General features: G+C 37.3%; 2 protein-coding genes across 3 annotated transcripts; one reads left to right on the top strand and one right to left on the bottom strand.

Annotated features, from left to right (window-relative positions):
* The first annotated feature begins 452 nt into the window (after positions 1-452).
* Positions 453-5,950, top strand: LOC147277385 (histidinol-phosphate aminotransferase, chloroplastic-like). Of its 2 annotated transcripts, none has more exons than XM_086253825.1 (10): positions 453-584; positions 839-1,075; positions 1,658-1,741; positions 1,908-2,062; positions 2,184-2,281; positions 2,478-2,586; positions 3,587-3,744; positions 4,329-4,471; positions 4,598-4,738; positions 5,613-5,950. In XM_086253825.1, the coding sequence occupies exons 2-10, from the start codon at positions 845-847 to the stop codon at positions 5,742-5,744; spliced, it is 1,251 nt and encodes a 416-aa protein (XP_086109951.1). In that variant the 5' UTR covers positions 453-584; positions 839-844; the 3' UTR covers positions 5,745-5,950. The 2 variants fall into 2 exon arrangements, with proteins under 2 accessions (XP_086109951.1, XP_086109952.1); XM_086253826.1 differs by having other exon boundaries at positions 465-584; positions 898-1,075; positions 5,613-5,949.
* A 3,031-nt stretch (positions 5,951-8,981) lies between these two features.
* LOC147277384 (uncharacterized) lies at positions 8,982-17,129 on the bottom strand. The gene is made up of 7 exons (XM_086255262.1): positions 16,786-17,129; positions 15,449-16,258; positions 13,234-13,589; positions 11,482-11,693; positions 10,158-10,414; positions 9,876-10,054; positions 8,982-9,604 (listed from the first exon to the last, which is right to left on the bottom strand). Exons 1-7 carry the CDS (start codon positions 17,039-17,041, stop codon positions 9,521-9,523), a joined length of 2,154 nt encoding a protein of 717 aa, XP_086111388.1. The 5' UTR covers positions 17,042-17,129; the 3' UTR covers positions 8,982-9,520.
* Positions 17,130-18,702: the final 1,573 nt, after the last annotated feature.

Below are 18,702 nucleotides of genomic sequence, written 5' to 3'. Positions count from 1 at the left end.
AAAAAATATGAAAACGAAACATAAAAGAAAAAGGAAAAGTTTTTATAAAAGGACTTAAAATTTGACCAATGTGTCAATTCATGATGCATATTATAATTTGTATCAATATTCCTTAAAAAGAGGTCACGTGACTATTTTTAGATAGATATCTTGACAGATTTGGACGGAAGCTGCATTGCAATTTTTTTTTAAGTTTAGTGTCACATTTAGTCAATTTTTTTAGGTGGTGAAGTGAAAAACATGTCAAAGTTCATGTGAGTAAATAACATTGCAACTAATTGAAAACTTGAGGTATAACAATGCAAGATTTGAAACATGTTACTAAATTGAAGTTTGAGCAAACTTGGAAGTGAAATGAATCCAATTTAATATATTATTTACACTTGTCAGTCAGTGAGTGGGTATTTAGCAAGCCTAACATAGACCCTCCCACACACAATCCCTCTCTTTTACACTCCTCACGCAAATACGCAATCGACAACCTGATCACAGCCGCACTGCGACACTGCCTCACCCTCAGTCGCCTCCGTCACTTTCAATCCCTCCTTCTCAGTCGAGCTCACCCCATCAGTCCCTCACTGATAGTAAGTACCAATTCTGCGATTCACACCCATTTATATTTTACTGTCATTTTCCAACTTCATATATGTATATATCAGTATATAGCTGCCATGTCAAAGACTATGCCCAAACTGATCAACCAAACCGACCATTGAGCGGTTTGGTTTGATTTGGTTTGCAAGAGAGAAGCCCTGGTTTCAGGTCTCTTTTCAACGGTTTTGTGCAACAGACTGAATTTTCATTTCTACTTTTTTTTTTTTGGGCTCTAAACTGGCAGAGATTGATGGGTGTGATTGATATATACAACGCTTCCTCACTCTTCTTGACTAATACCAGCACCAGCCGCAGAACCAGTTGTGGGACTGAAGGGAATAAGAAGAGGGTGGTGGCTATGGCATCCACAGTCCCTGTACAGCAACCAGTCAATGAGGGTCAACAGCGTTTGACTGGTGACTCTTTCATTCGACCCCATTTAAGGAATTTGTCTCCTTATCAGTCCATTTTGCCATTTGAGGTATTCCAATCCGAACCCATCTCTTATTTCCGCTTTAAAATTCATTTAAAGTTTGTGTTTGGTGGTTTAGTGGATATTTGTGAGATGAATGGTGAATGAGTTATGCTAGACTTGATAATGCTTGCTGAATTATATGACCTTGGTGTTTACTTACCTTGTAGTGAAGTGGGATTATTACTGAGTATTAGTGAAATGGCTGAGCAACTCAGTTCTAAACTTATGTTTGTTTATGTCTATTCAGTTGGCTGTATAATGCGTTTGATCCTTAATTCAATTTTGGCTTAAGTGAGCTAGGTTGAATCGTAACTGTCTACAAACTAATAATTTCAGTACTAGCCTATGGAATGTATGATCATTAATAGTCAGAAATATATTTATATTCTATTAAAGAAATGGTTGCTCTGTACTTCTGCTAATTCTGGTGGCTGTGTATTATTGGTGCCTTTTAAAGAATGATTTTTAGGTTCAATTATATATCTGTCAGTTGTTACTTGTTTATGGTCAATGTGCCCCCTTTTTTCATTGATCATTTCAATTAGTAAATTTATATCCAAACCAGTAAATAAGTTTCTTTTGCTGCAGGTTTTGTCATCCCGACTTGGAAGGAAGCCTGAGGACATCATCAAATTAGATGCAAATGAAAACCCTTATGGTCCTCCTCCGGAGGTAATTCATATGTGCCAGTCTGCTTGATATTTTTGCAAAATATATTTTGGTACTACATATGATCTAAAGTTACTTGGTTATTTGCTTCCAGTCTGTGTTAAGTAAGCATCTCTCTGAGCTTTTTATACCCGTTTATGTCCTCAGTGCAATTTCAGATTGTTTGTAGGTTTTTGAAGCATTGGGTGCATTGAAATTCCCATATATCTATCCTGACCCTGAAAGCCGTCGATTACGTGCTGCCCTTGCAAAGGATTCAGGCCTTGAATCTGATTATATTCTTGTAGGATGTGGTGCAGATGAGCTCATTGATTTGATTATGAGGTTAGAAATGGAATATTATGTGTTTGTATAAGATTCCAAACTATGCTATCCTTTATGCATTTTCTGCCAATCAGTTCCTAATCTTCTATTTACTTTGTTCTTGATTAAAATATTGCTGAAGATGTGTGCTTGATCCTGGTGACAAGATTGTGGACTGCCCTCCAACGTTCACAATGTATGAATTTGATGCTGCAGTGAATGGGGCATTGGTCATTAAAGGTAAAGACAAGTTTCCTGCTTATTTTTCTGTTGGCAATTTGATTTTAGAGTACTTTAATTTTTTATCCTTGCATACATGACACATGCAATTCTTGGTGCTTATCTGTCCCCCTTCCCCAAGAGAAAAACCTCAGCTCTGGTACTTCGATATGCATACTGTGTGCATATTCCTATGTGTTTTAATGTGACTCTGCAGTGCCAAGGAAGTCAGACTTTAGCTTGGATGTAGAAGTCATTTCAGATGTTGTTGAACGGGAAAAACCCAAATGCATATTCCTAACTTCCCCGAACAATCCAGATGGGAGGTAACCAAAAATTGTTTCTTTCTGTGAGTAGTTTTTATATAATTAAGCTACAAGATTGAAATCAGGCCCCTTATGTGTTTTATATTATATAGTTTGAACAATCCTGATGGGAGGGAACTGCAAATTGTTTCTTTCTGTGCATTCTTTGATATAATCATGTTACAATATTGTAATAAGGGCCCTTATGTGTTTTATGCTATACAGTCCATTATAATAAAAATCAATGATCTACGCTCTAGCTTTGCCCCATTTCAGAGCTGTTCATTGGCTATGGGATTTTATCTAAACCAAGTACTTATGCTTGAAGCGAGATCATTTTGATAAGAGACTGCTCAAATGATGACTGGTTTGGCTTGATTAATAAAAACTTTTGTTGTATATATTGAGATTGACTTGTTTTTGGTCAGCACTTGAGATTGACTTGATTGATACCAAACTTGAGAAAAGCAACTTGTCTGCTTGACTCAGCTTGTCCACATCTCTTACCCCGGGTTATAGGGCTGGATGAGGTTATTGTTTTAATATGGGTTGCATATTGGTTTGTTAAAACTACTGGTGCAATTAGGATTCATGTCCGTTTGTGCAAGAAAAAATAGGGATGATAATCTTTTCAGTTGTCTACTTGTCTCACATAATTATCAAAGTTATCAAACAATAATTTGAGATTATTCTGGTGTAGGATTTGAACTTAAGGTTAGTATGATGAGCTTTAAGCAATGTTAATGGAAAAGTAAGTTGCAAAGTCTGTGCCACCAAAAAAAGGAAGAGAGATTTTAAACATCATTGCCTCTTTGGTTCTGGAAAATCTTGATACAATGACTTCCAATGTTATATTTGTTTAACACACTGAATTGTCTTCTTTGCTTTAGACTACTTTGATTTGGGATGGTTGATGCTTACTTAATGACTTGGCGGACTGTTCTTATCTTAAAATGTTTGGTTTCTAGAATCTGAGTTTTACCCTAAAATATTATATTTCTTGTTGCTTATTCGATGACAGTATAATCAGTGATGAGATTCTCTTGAAAATCCTTGAGCTTCCTATATTGGTGGTGCTGGATGAAGCATATATTGAGTTTTCAAGACTTGAATCGAGGATGCAATGGGTGAAAAAGTATGAGAATTTAATTGTTCTTCGGACATTTAGCAAACGAGCTGGTATGATTAAATTTCTTGTTTTGATTTGCTTTATATAATTCTGGCTTGGTTCTATTGACCCTGTTAATGAATTTTTCGTAACAAGATTTTTGTAATACAAACTATGATTCTGTTTGGGTGCTGTCAAGCCTCTAAATTTATATCTAGTGACAATATTTGGTACCGTTGGCAGGCCCATCAATAAGTTTCTAGTGACAGTATTTTAGTAACAATAATTATCTTGCTTTGTTTTGAAAAGTCATTTACTTCTGAGAACTTTGTATGTTGCTCTATATTGTTCTGTTTTGGTAGATTTCTGATGACATGATTTTGGCGATACAAACTATAGATAATTTATCGTTGACAGATCTGAACGAGCAATTGCTGCTTTTAGTGATGCTATTGCGTGGATGCTCATGTTGATGATTCATGTGTATCAGTGTATGGATGCTGTGTATTGGAGATTCTTAACAATGAAAATTATTTTAGGGTGCTGCTGATTTATCTTTTTTTTTTTTTTTTTTTTTTTTTTTTTTCAGTTTAAATTAATTTTGTTTTGTAAATTGAGTTTTTTTAGTTTAAACTTTTATGGGTAAATGGTGCAGGCTTAGCTGGACTCCGTGTGGGATATGGAGCATTCCCTTTGACCATCATTGAATACCTATGGAGAGCAAAGCAACCATATAATGTCTCTGTTGCTGCTGAAGTTTCTGCTTGCGCAGCGTTACAGAATCCCACCTATCTTGAGGTTATGATACCTGAGATTTTTCTCATGCCTATGCATTTTAATATTTGAAGTATTTTGAGACTATGTTCTAGCAGGCATCCCTTTGTGCTTATCACCATAACTAATATGGGTTGCAAAATATACCAGAACGTGAAAGAAGCTTTGCTACAAGAAAGGGAGAGGCTTTATAACCTTCTAAAGGAGCTGCCGTTTCTCAACCCATATCCAAGCTATTCTAATTTCATTCTTTGTGAGGTCACATCTGGAATGGATGCTAAGAAGCTGAAGGTAGTTTTTCTTTTGTATTTCCTTCACATAACATTGTGATATCATCTTAGTAAATTTGTGGTTCTGCATCCAATTTATTGCAGTCCATCTATTCATATTGTTAGAGTTTTAGTAGTAGACTAGAATGAGGAGAGAGAGAGAGATATTGGAAAGGAATTTGACCCTATGTGGGCAGAATCTATGGATCCTCTTGACAGAACTTCTTAATCCTCCAAAATGGTATTTCACTTTTCAGACTCTAAATAGGTGCAATATGTGCTGACATTCAGCCAATAGGCATCAATTATTTTTTTCTATTTTATTTTTCATGTACCTTGACTCCGGAATTTTCAATCTTTAGTCATGCAAAAGATGGAGATGATGACTAAAATAAAGTGATACACTTCTGCTTTCTTTTAACTTCTACATTTTTGTTTTTTAAATGCCACTTCTACTTTTTTTGCAACAACTTGCAAATAATTCAGTCATCATCTTTTGTCCGATCATATATATACATATATATAATATATATTATCCTATGTATATGGTAATGTTCTCTTGCCATATCCCAAACACTTTATTTTGACCATACATTCAAACAAGAATCCACCTTCTCTTGCCATATCCCGTCTTGAGTGGTGCTCAAACCCACCTCGAGTAGGCTTGAAGCCTGTCGAGCACTACATAAGGGTGGTTCGAGCACAATTCAAGGAGAGTTCAAGCACTATTTGAAGGTTATATTTTCAAAACTCCAAAAAGTGAGGCTTAGTAGAATAAAAAATGGGTTAGTTTTTTAATTAACCTGTTATTCACCATGAAATTTGTGTAATGTTTAAGTTATGTAGACCTTGATTTCTTTTGAACATTCTATAACAATGTTTGAATTTTGTAACAGGAGGACCTTGCAAAAATGGGTGTGATGATCCGTCACTACAACAACAAAGAGTTGAGTGGTTATGTTCGCGTATCTGTCGGGAAGCCTGAACACACAGATGCCTTGATCGATTGCCTTAGACGCTTGTCTTAATCCACTACCTTTCTTTACCCATTTGAGTATAGAGAGGGTGAATTCAGAATTGTACTTTTAACCATTTGAACACGTTTCAATTTGCCATTCACTATTTGTACGAAGTTCCTCCCCTACACTAATTCCATGTCAAACAGAATTTGATCAATATTTTGGTTATGTTGGAACCTCACAAGTTCACCTTGCTAAATCAGAATTTTAGAGTGCCTTGTAGACTTGTAGGGATCCCATTCTGTGTTAAATTTTCAAGGATTTTTAATATTGGAATTAGAATTTCGAGCGGTCGCCCCTCCATGTAGGGTTAAAGTGAAGCCTATTTGTGAGTAGGTGGGCAAAAGAATGCCAGGGATAATGAGTAAATATAATGGAAGACATACCGATATGGTGTCAAAACATTAGGGTTTGCGACTTTGCGTTGCTCAAATTGAAAAGCTCGATCAAATTACAGTTTGTACTAAATTGTATAGATGCAAAGTGTAATTAATCACGTATAATGGATACTATTAGATATGATTGGCAGACAACAAAATAGTTTACAGAATGAGAGGATAGCTAGAATTTCTAGTACAGATTATTATCTCTGTTTATAATTATGAGTATTGCTATTTGCACTTTTTTTTCTTTTTTCTTTTTGCACACCTCAAAAACTTAATTTGTGAAATGACAAAAAACCCCCAAAACCCCCATCTCTCTCTCTCTCTCTCTCTCTCTCTCGCTCTCTCTCTCTCTCTCTCTCTCTCTCTCTCTCTCTCTCTCTCTCTCTCTCTCTCTCTCTCTCTCCTCGTCATAGCACCCCCACCCCAGACCCAAGCTCGGGAACCACCTCGGCGATCACCCCAGCCCTGCCTCGTCAAGACTGGCGACCACCCTGGCCCGCCCCTCTCTATCTCATTCTCTCTCTCTCCTCTTTGTTTCTTTGTCTTTGTCTGGCTTCAAGACCGACTACCTCCCCGCCGCCTCCCTCGATCTCCCCTCTCCCCATCGAAACCCCCATCCCCTCCTCCTCTCTCCCTGAAACCCAACCCCAGCCCCTCCTCTTTCTCTATGCCCATTTCTCCTTCCCTCTCTCTCCCCAAAACATTTTGAAAAAAAAAATTGTAGCTGGTTCGATAGACCAGTGTCGAAACTTGTTGTTTCGTTGGACAGGTACTCACCGAACAATCATGTTCTATTCGGCGGGTACCTGCCGAACGAAACAACAAGTTTCGGCACTGGTTCACCGAACCAACTACAAATTTTTTTTATGGTGGATGTTCAGGGGAGAGGGAGAGAGAGAGAGAGAGAGAGAGAGAGAGAGAGAGAGAGATGATGGGCTGGGTGGGTGGGTGGGTGGGTGGGTGGGAGGGACGGGCTAGATGTGTAGGATGGGATGTGTTGGGTGATGGGTGTGTTGTGGTGAGAAATTTTGTCAAATGGATAAATAGGGGTATTAGGGTAATTAGAGGGGTGTGCAAAGAGAAATTTTAAATTTTAGAAAAGGGTAGGGGTGTGTAGGAGATAAAAAGATAAAAAGGGTGTGCAAAAAGAAAAAAAAAAGTGTGCAAATAGCAGCACTCATAATTATTGGGTATAATCGATATATTGTTACGTGATGTAATCAATCCATGTGTAAGGGTATTCTTGGACTCTATGCTTATAACATTACAAATTAAAAATAAAATGAAATAAAAAATGGGTTTTTTTTTTAGTTCATTATAGAAAATAAGCTTCTTTTAATGCCCATTATAAAAAATCAAATCCCAATGTAGTCTATTTTAATGAAATCACATAGAAAAACGCGCTTGGCTCTTTTTTTTTTTTTTTTTTTTTTTTTTTCCGTCAGGAGAATTGCCACTGTCCAACAGCGGCAATTATAGTCATGGTTGGACAATGATAATTCTCACTGTGCAACAATACCCAAAACAAGACAACTTGTATAAATCTTTTGTTTTATTATTTTTTTTCCATAAACATGTCAAAAAATAAACATAAAACCAACACAGAAATTCAAAAAATTATTGTATGTGACCGTAACACCACGTGACATGATGGCGTGGTGTTACAAATCCACTAAAATTATAGGCATAAATTCAATTTAGACACATAACTATATATGCTATTTCAATGGGATCCACAAACTTTCAAATATTTCAAATATACACCTAATTTATTATGTAAATTGAAAAATGAAATTTTGTCCATCAATTTATTGAGAGATCAGTTAAATGTCAGCTTGACTTTTGCTAACGGGGATTAATTGGCGACATGACACCAACTCAGTATACATTTCCCGCCAAATGAGCAACACATGTCCACTTAACACGGGCCCACACACCCATCATCTCTTTCCCGCTCGTCGAACGCTCTCCTGACCATTTAGTCTCCAAAAAACATCACGTTTTCCCCCAAATTCGAATATAAATCTCTCACTTGTGTTCAACGAGCGAGAAAAAGATGATGAGTTTGTGGACCCGTGTCAGGGGTTAGGTGGACCTGTGTCGCTCATTTGGCGGGAAATGAGCGACACGGGTCCACCTAACCCCTGATACAAGCCCACAAATTCTCTCTCTCTCTCTCTCTCTATTATTATTAAATTGTGGGCCTGTGTCGCTCATTTGACGGGAAATGTTTACTGAGATAGCGCTACGTCACTAAGTAATCCCGGTCAGCCAAAGCCAAGCTGTCATTTAACTGATCTCCCAACGAATCAATGAACATAAATTCATTTTTTAATTTAGATAATAGATCGGGTGTATATTTGAAATATTTTAAAGTTCATGGACCCCGTTGAAATAGCTTATATAGTTATGTGTCTAAATTGAATTTATGCCAAAATTATAACACGTAGATAATTTTAAGGGGTTTTTTTTTTTTTTTTTTTTTCTAGATTTTAGGGTTTTAGAAATTAATTAATATACACATGTTATAATTTAAATAGATTGGTAACACTACGTCATCATGTCACATGATGTTACGGTCACACAATAATTTTTCAATTTGAAAATTTCAAGTTTTTGGAATAAAAAATCATAATTTTAACAGTAACAATAATTACCACTGTCCAACAGTAAATATACAGAGAGAGAGAGAGAGAGAGAGAGAGAGAGAGAGAGAGAGAGAGAGAGAGAGAGAATTTTTTTAAAAGGTGAGTTTAAAACTAATTAAGTGAATCTTTGGGTAAAGTAGGTGAGTTAACTTATCTCTTCTTAGGAAAGCAAAAATCAAACCACATTTCACAAATTGAACCAACATAGGGGATAACAAAGTAAAATGCCGCCAATGACTCAACAAAATCAGTTATGAGAAATCAATAATGAAAATGTATTGCCTAAAAAAATATATATAGTACATGCTTGAATGACCCATTACAGAACCAACAAAGCCACAATATCCATTTCTGGTGTAAAAAATAACATAAAACAAGAAAAGAAACATGGAACTATGATTTGGATACAGTGGCAGTTGTCCTAAAGTATTGGCTACTTCACTTGCCCCCGGATGGAGCAATGAATGAAAAAATGGGATGAATACAACAGGGAGGCTTATGCACAGCTTGCATGCAGAGTTAAGTTCCTTTCCTAAAAACGGTACTCAGTGTTAAAAGCAACTGCAGCAGCGCTTCACCCCCCAAGAACTCAATGAAAAAAAGTTCAGCATCATTGGACTTCTTTCACATTAAAAGTGCAAAATTCGCGTTAGTGTGTAGACAGGCAGCACTTCTTCTACACAATGAAGAGGTGTGACCAAACACCATTCATATAAAGCAGGTTTCAGAAAAGGCCAATATTGAAGAAATTCTACTCTGTTGCTTTTTTCCGTATACTCTGCTTCTCTTCTGACCTATGGCGAAACAACTTAGCTATGGCTCTCCTCTCGCAATCCTGCAATGGAGGAATCAGAGAAGAACTGTTAGAACCAGTCCATACTCCTTTTTTCTCTATTCTTATTAGGAAAAAAAATGCTTGGCTCCTTACTAGATGAAGTGGAAAAATTACAATTTGACTCATACATTGTGATTTACCCACCTCAGCTTATAATGAGGAATGATGACTCATTATCCATAAACTGTTACAGTTAGTCTAATTAAATCTAATTTAAGCATGTAGTTTCCATTCAATTTGGCTATAAACAATATTCTGCGGAAATTTTCACCTTGAACATATTAAGATGAAAAGGTTTTCCAGGATTCATCCTTCTTAACTTCTGGTATGTATATGCAAAACTCAGCTGATCACGAGGAGTAAACCGCTCAACCTCATTGAACCAAAGACAGGAAAACAAGTTTGACATTGGAGTGTGCGCTCGTACGATAAAAGACCCTTCTGGTACATCTACAGATGTTACAAAACAAATTATGTCAGAGTGGCACAAGAAAGTGCATTACAGCCATGATATTTAAATGAAAATGTTCTTTTTATTCAACTAAAATCATACTGCTGGGGAGAAGCTTGTGCGGATCCAAAGCATTAAACCTAGTCAGGCCATCAGCCTGGTAGAATGCAAATTGTTCATCAATGATGGTATGGTTATACTTATTCAGTTTCTTATTCTGTGCAACCTCTTGCCATACACAGTGTCGGTCATAGTGATTTGAAATTGCATATTCATGACCTTTTCGCCACAGAAAGTATTCCAATATGAGTAAGGGGTCAAGTTGAAGACGCAATTTGCTGTCCAACCAGATTGAATACCTGAAAAATTATGCAAAAGTGACGAGTGCTTATTTGCATTAGAAAGATCACCTACCCAAAAAGAATTCCAATGAGCAACTTAAACAAAAGCACAAGTCCCATTGTAGTAATAAGCTTCAATGGCTCATAACCACACAAGACTAGATATATGTGCTTTGTATGCTGTCTATGGATCATCAACCACACAATAATAAACAGAAAAGCTTTGTATGAAACATATCACTATAAACTCAAAACTGCATCGTAGCCCATATTCTGTAATGAACCAAAACTTACAAGCACTATGGACAATCAACTCCATAAGAATTGAATAAAGTAATGTGCTTTTGATAAAGTTAGAGCATCCAACCCAAAATCAACTGCCGATGGATGGATGCCCCAACTTTATCATGGTATCATAACAAGAAATTCATCCACATGTTGCACAACATTTGGGCAGTGGGGAGATGATTACTGCTGAGATGTGGGCTTGTTTCATGGTTGCAACTTGCATGGGACAAGAATATTTAAAGAGGTCAAAAATAGAGACAGACTCGGAGGCTGCTATTGCTCTTGTTAGAAGTTCTAATGTCAGTTGTCACCCCTTAGGAGCCCTAGTAATGGCGTGCCAGAATCTTATCAACCGGGATTGTTGCTGTGATTTGGTGTTGATGGAAGTAGGCCATTTCAGTCTCTCCCTGGGTTTTTTTTTTTGGACGAGCTCTCCCTGGGATTAGGTTTTCCATTCTGGATTAGTCCTTTTCATTTTGTGAGCCTTTACTCTCTGATGATGTTAGAGGGGTTGCTAGACTCCTACTTATTCTAGCCTAATTTTTTTTGTTCTTTTTTCTTTGGGATTTCGGCCCCCCGATGTACCAAAAAAAAAAAAATCCTTCAAAAAGCCACTTTCAAAATTTCCATCAAGCAAAATTCTCATGGACGCATACATGCACAAGCATAATCTAATCTAGACACTTTTAACATGCATAGATACATAAGACAATTTACAAGCTTTGGGAACTGCTACTAAGTATAATTAACTTCCTAGAAGATGTCAATTCAGTATGTTTTGCTAGTCTCATTCTCACCTTGCAGAAGGAAAAAGCCGATGAGGCAAAAGTTTTGGTATTTTCCCCACTCTCCGCATATCAGAATATGGTAGATTCTTCACCACCACAATCCTCCATAAACCAATAAAACCCATTCTATCTGGTGTTTGCCCTTCTGAAGAAAGGGTTTGCAAAGTAACCTCATCGATGAACATAACAAAGCAAACATTCTTCCTTGACAAACGAGAGACCTGAAATTAAGAAAATTTCAATTGAGTCACCATTTATTTTCTCTCTGTTTTTCTTTTTCTATGCCATTGTTTGCAACTTTATGTGTAAATCAAAAGAACATTGGGTCACAGATACAATAAACTCAAAATGGCATGGGTATTGAAATTGCCCATGGATAACTCAAGTGCACTAGAGAAGACCAGCACAAGCAGAAGTATTAGAAGCATATGAACAAATGCATGATTGAACTTGAGGAGGAGAACTAATGTGCAATATAGATCACTGGACAAAAGAAAAATCAAACTTCTGACATATAAGATGGAGATGAAATCCTACTGAGTATAAAGAACACCTGATGAAGTCAAAAAAGTTTGGGATTAATGGTTATCCCACATAGTGAAGCAATATCACTCACAAAATTCTATTCCAAGTTTTGTTCTACTCTGCACGTTATTAAATTTTAACTAAGTGTGGCAAGCTTGAATTGCCACCTAATTTAGATAATAAAACAGTCCATGTGTCTACCCAAATCAAGGAATATGGCAAACACTATCCATCTCAAAAGTTCGGTAAAGGAACAAGACAACCCTTGGAGATCGATAGTTCTTCAAACTGAGCTAGACTTAAAACAGAAAATGTGGAGGAGAGCGGATCATATAGACATTGGAAGTATTGTTCTACCCAGTGAAGATTATCAGAGCAGCATCAGGGAGCAGGTCAATATCTGAGAGATTCAGGTTTTCACAGGAACCAAAAAGAAAGAAAGGCCCACTTTAAAGAATGGCTTTTCTCTTTTTTTATCCTTTTCTCTTTTTTGGTATTTTATAATGCTACGAATTACATTGACATGGATGGTCTGGGCTGCCTAGTAAGTTGCGGTTTTCATGGCTAGACTGGCTTTTACAGTATATAGATGATGTACTTGAATTTATTTTAATAATTAGTGTACTCAACTTTGCTCTATCATTTGGAGTACAACAACCATGTAACAAGAGAAAGGCCCAAAACAATTCAAAGTAGAAGAAAAGTGTTGGTAGGAGGTTCGACAGGATAAGTTAGTGTAGAGTTACTTTAAGAAATAATTTTTTGGTATATACTTCGAGAAATATTTAAAAACAAGGGTAGAATTCACTTTACCACACTGATATCTGAAGTCACTCTGCAGGGAAAAATTGACAAGGACATATGGTATCGAAAGCTTTTTCCATTTTAGTGGGTGGGTGAAGTTAGTTTCTATCTGCAATGGTAATACGTGACTGCGTAGGTGTGGTGGGAGGGGGTTAGGATCAATTGACACAAGTAAATTAATAACTTTTATATATGATTCATTATTTGTCAAAGTTTTATTTATAACTTTGTTTCTTTTTAATAAAAGTTGTTTCCTATGGGAGAAAAAATCGTTATTTGTCAAACCAACTGTTATAATTAAAGCTTAGTTCACCAAATTTCAAGTCGATCTGACATCAACCATCCCATTAATTTGATCCAAATTCTTCTGTCAAAATGTATATGCAAAACGCTAGTATCCTATGTAACATAGACAGAGTAGTTTGTCCTTACCGTTTTACCATAAGGTGTCCTCAAGTGATCTGAATTTCCAAAGATACAAGAGATAACAGCAATGTGGCATCTGCTGACGTAATTTGCATCATCTTCTGTCAAGTCAAATCCAGTGCTTGGGGATCCTTTAGGACCTTTAACAAAGCCACAGTTTATCTTTTGATCACGTGCATAAAATGAATTTTCCCGTTCTTGCAAACTCTGATGCCCCGCAAATCTAGGTTCCCATTGCTCTTGTCCTTCAGGCTTGTCTTCTACTTCAGTAAACTGCATGGTAAATCTTTCAAATTTTCGACTTTCTAAAGGCTCTACGAGCTGTGCAGTAGAGTTTAAAAACTTCATCGGACAAGAGGAACCTGAAGAATTCCAACGACATGTCAAGCACACAACAACAGTAATGAGGAACAGCCCCTAGATTGAAAGACATGCCAAAGCTCCTGTAATGATAATGCATCCAACTTTATGCATAGATTAATCCTTTAAAAACTGAGTCAGACCAAACAATTAAACCATCTACTCCAACCAGTCATGGCCTTAATCACAAGCATTTTAAAACTGTAAACAAATATTTATACAAACTCCAAGATCCATACAAATATCTAAAACTGTAAACAATACACCTAAAATTTGTTACTTCAAGATGAGATGCACAAAGAAATATCATCTGTCACCTAAACTGGTCCTTTTTTCTTTTTTTGAGTACAACTTTATTGCCAAGCACACAAAAATTTACATGATAGTGGACAAAAGTCCACACCAATGCTACAGTACAACACAATTTACAAAACATAAACCTCCAAATCTACAACTGAAAACAGGGACTAAACTTAATATTATCGCACAGCTGCTCTCCAATCTGATAATATAGCAAAAATGAAATTACCCTAAATTCTGAAAAATTGAAGCCCAAAGGAAAGACCAGAATCTGACCTACACCATTATAAATTCAAAAAATCATATTATTCCTTTCTGGCCAGATCAACTTTGGCCTTCTTGCCGCCCCCTAGCACCTTAGGCTTTTCACCAAAACTTTGTCACCTAAACTGTCTTATGACCATGTTAAAACAGAACCAGTTCATATACTTAAACAGCAGCATCAAACATAGTTGCCAAGCTCAAGTTTCAATCTTCCCAGTGTTTCCTATTGCATGTAGGAAAGTTGGATTAGGTTAGTGATGTAGGACAATAGTAAGAGTAGGGAAGAGAATATAGAGATCCGGATTCACTCCGGCCTTTGGCATCACACCAAAAGTGTATTGGAATCACTCCAATAAAAAATAGAAAAATTCCAGCATCACACCAGCCTTCGGCATCTCACCGAAGGTGGCTTGGAATCACTCCAAGTCAACTCGTGCTTCCCACACAAGCAGAAAAATCTGATTTCTTTCACCATTAACTTCTCTCAAAGGTTACAAACCAGCCCTTTTATAGAGCCATTGATACATGAACAATAAGACCCACATTAATACGCCTAGGAATTCTAAGAGACATAACTCATAACACTTAATGCCTTGAACAGGTGACATAAAGAGACTCTTCATGTGTAAATTGCATTCATTAAATGAAAAAAGACTCTTCATGTGGTGCTTGGAACTTGGATGGACTGATTAAAAATACTTTGAACTTGGCTCCTGCATTGCTTAATGGTTTCTGATCCGGGATATTTGCAAGGCCAAAAAAATTGGATGCAGAACAGTGAAGATTTATTAAGAAAAATCAGCCTATAACTTCCTTGAAGTTGATCAAGGGTTTAACTTGTTCAATACTATGCTCATGATTTGTTAGGATTACCTACACTTGGAGAACACTGAGGCAAATCACCATGTTGAATTTGTATGCAAGAGGCCTCATTTGTTTCTCTTTCTATGTAACAGAAATTAAAATGAAGGTACGAATGTGTAGGCAGCAGTTGAAAAGCCAGTTACCAAATAATACCAATATAAGAAAATGTATGCTATACCAGCATGCAATAAGAATTAACTGTTTTTTCTGTACTGAGTAGCAGTTCCATGATTTGCATAAAGATTCTAATATATAATCAATGACTTGCAGGGAGCATGAGACAGATGTCAAAATGAACTCCAGATATAGAACCAGAAGCCAAGTTATATTTCACATATGAAAGCTGAATCAAATATCAATAATAAAAAGATAAAATATTGATTAATAAATGGTTACACAACACACCAATTTGAATGAAGAAACAGATATATACCAGAAAATTTGCGGCGCTTTGCTTTCTTTTTTGAATCTGACCGTGACCTCCTCGAAGAATGACCGGCAATTACACTGCCATGCCTAGAATTTGTGTTAATTTCATCAAGGTTTCGAGAGTTTTGAGCAGAGTCGTCCTCAAATGAATTGGTGGAGCCTTCATCAACTTCCTGGGCAACATTTTGATCATTAGTTCCAACATCAGGAAGATCAATGGACTCGCTGCCATCTTTGCCGTGTGACTTTTCTTCACCAAAATGGTCACCATTCTGATGTTCAATATCACCATATTCTTCCATGTGAGTTTCATGAGAATCAAATCCGTCATCATACTCATCATCAACATCAATAACCTCATTTTGCTTTTCTTCGTCATTAGATTGCCGATCATTCTTCAAAGAGGCCTCATACTCATTAGATTGTCGATTATTCTTCAAAGAGGCCTCATACTCTGCTTCATATATTTTCAATTCATTGCGTCCGGCTTCATTGTACAATCCACCTTTCCTATTAGAACTTTTATGAAGGTCATGATTCAAGGACTTCTTGTCACTGTTCTTTTCTTTCAAAGGAGCATCACCCTTATGAGTAGCTTCATCCCTAGCACCTGCGCTACTATGCTCCACCACTTCCTCATTATAATCTTCATCCCTTCTCCTATCATCTTTATCCCAATACCTAGAATCTCGACCATGCACTACTGAACCCTTCCCAAACCTAAGGACTTTAGAAGTCTCCGTGCGTGTCACATTTGTGAGAAAGTCCGGATCATTCTTTAAGTCATCTTCCTCAGCATAAAAACTATTTGTTTCTGCGCCAACACAAGAAAGCAATCACTTGATTCTAAGCTAAGATCATATACTTCCATAATCAGATACTGTTTGTTATACATTTTTTCAACAACCATGGAAAAGGAAATCAAGCAATCAAAATGTATCTGAAATGAAAATAGAAATGTAATTCGGATTTATCCTTTTCCTATATCTTCTCAACAATCAAGTAAAGTACTCAAAATGCACATGAAACATAAATTAATGATCAAATGCTTAGCAAAGTCTGCATACTTCCATAATCAGAAACTTAAAATGAGCTATAGTACAGATCTTTTAATCTAGACACACTTACTAACAAGTTCATCAGAAACTGAAACAGAAAATCAACTAAAAAGTAATCCACAATGTGATCCTTCCCGTTATATTTTCTGAGCAGCCAAACAAAGAGGCCAGCAAGCAAACATTCAAGCTACATACCATTGACAAGTAACTAACTTTCCTTTACTTTCCTACATTTTCTCGGGAACCAAACAAAGAAAATGTTAAGTGAATAAACAAATAATACCTCTACTGCTCCGGGAGAGGTAATAGTAGGCGAGAAAAGTGACAAGGAGCACAAGCAAGAGAACCAGGGTCACCACCCGAATAGAGATTCTAAGCGGGCCCTTGTCGGATCGACACGATCGGCGGGTCCGACCCGACTTGTGCGGAGCGGAGCGGATCCCAATAGCCACGTGATCTGGTCCGCCACCGTTTGAATGGTGGAGATCGTGGCCACGTAATCCCAACCTCTCCATCCCTGACTGCCTGTACTGAGCCATTCTTGCATTGTTATCGTTATACACTCTTCTCTCTCTCGGACAGCCTCTCTCTCACTTTAGAGGAGAGTCCTCGTAATGATTTTGTACTTCTCTGTTTTAATTTTTTTTTTTTTTTTTGGGTCTTCTTTGAATATTAAAAAAATAAAAAACAGAGAGAGAAGAGTAATAATTAGTGTCGGGTCTTGGATTGGAAAGAGTGTGAACCTAGTGATCGATCCTGACTTTCAACTTGTTTTCATAAAAAAAAAAGGATTTGTTTGGTTGAAAACTTGAAATTAATAATTGTTTTTGGCCAAGTTTGAAATTAATAATTAATTTCAGATAAAAGAACTATTTTTTTTTTAGCAAATTATTTATAAGTACCTCAATTATACACTGATTTTTTAATTTAGTACCCAAACTTTAAAAATTTGACAAAAAGTACCTTAACTTTCATTTCGGGGCAAATTACACAAAAGTATCTCAACTAACCACCCTTGTTCACTTGAGTACCCCAATTAAAAAAAGTTTCTCAGAGGTACCCTAACTACTGATTTTGCACACCCAGGTACCTCCATCAACTATTCTGTTGGGGAGGCCGTTAAGTGCCTACATGGCACACTGACATACCCTTAGAAAAATGCCACGTGGACAAAAAAATAATAAAAAATAAAATAAACTTTAAAAAATGAAATAATTATTTAAAAAAACTAAAAACAAAATAATTAAATTAAAAAAACAAAATAATAAAGAAAAAATGCAGCCCCTCCCTCTGCCTCCTACCCCTCCCTCCGAGACCCACCCAACCTCAACCACCTTGCCTCCGACCCCACCCACCACGCCGGCGACCCACCCTGACCCCTCTCCTCTCTCTCTCTCTTTCTCCCCGAAACCCCAGCCCAACCTCAGCCCCGAGCCCTCCTCCTTCCTCCTCCCCCGCGTCGGCCACCCAACTCAGTGACCCACCCACCTCCCTCCTTTCTCCGGCCACCAGCTCCACTCTGTTTTTCCTCTTTCTGTCACTCTCTCTCACTATGTTTTTTTTCTCTGTCTCTGATCTGAACGAGGAGGGTGGAGCTCGGGGCTGGGTTTCAGGGAGAGAGAGAAATAGTGAGGCAGAGATAGAGGAGAAGGGAGGGGAGAGAGAGAGGGTGGCTCGGTCGGGGAGAGAGATAGCAAGGTAGAGAGTGAAAGTGAGGGGCGGGGAGAGAGATAGTGAGGCAGATAAAGAGGAGAGGTCGGGGTGGGTCACCGGGTGGGTCGGCGGCGTGGTGGGTGGGGTCGGCGGCAAGGTGGGTGGGGTCGGAGGGGTGGGTGGCTGGGGTTGGGTGGGTCTCGGAGGGAAAGGTGGGAGGCGGAAGGAGGGGCTGTATTTTTTCTTTATTTTTTTGTTTTTTTAATTTAATTATTTTGTTTTTTTATTAAAATTTTGTTTTTAGTTTTTTTAAACAATTATTTCATTTTTAAAGTTTATTTTATTTTTTATTATTTTTTTGTCCACGTGACATTTTTCTAAGGGTATGTCAGTGTGCCACGTAGGCACTTAATGGCCTCCCCAACGGAATAGTTGACGGAGGTACCTGAGTGTGCAAAATCAGTAGTTAAAGTACCTCTGAGCAAATTTTTTTTTTTTTTTTGATACTCAAGTGAACAAGGGTGGTTAGTTGAGGTACTTTTGTGTC

This window comes from Dryas octopetala, chromosome 8 (assembly GCF_963921425.1).
Source record: "Dryas octopetala chromosome 8, drDryOcto1.1, whole genome shotgun sequence".
In the NCBI taxonomy this organism is placed as follows: domain Eukaryota; kingdom Viridiplantae; phylum Streptophyta; class Magnoliopsida; order Rosales; family Rosaceae; genus Dryas; species Dryas octopetala.
Note: the sequence above shows the minus strand (reverse complement) of the source record. Positions and strands in the feature narration are given on the sequence as shown.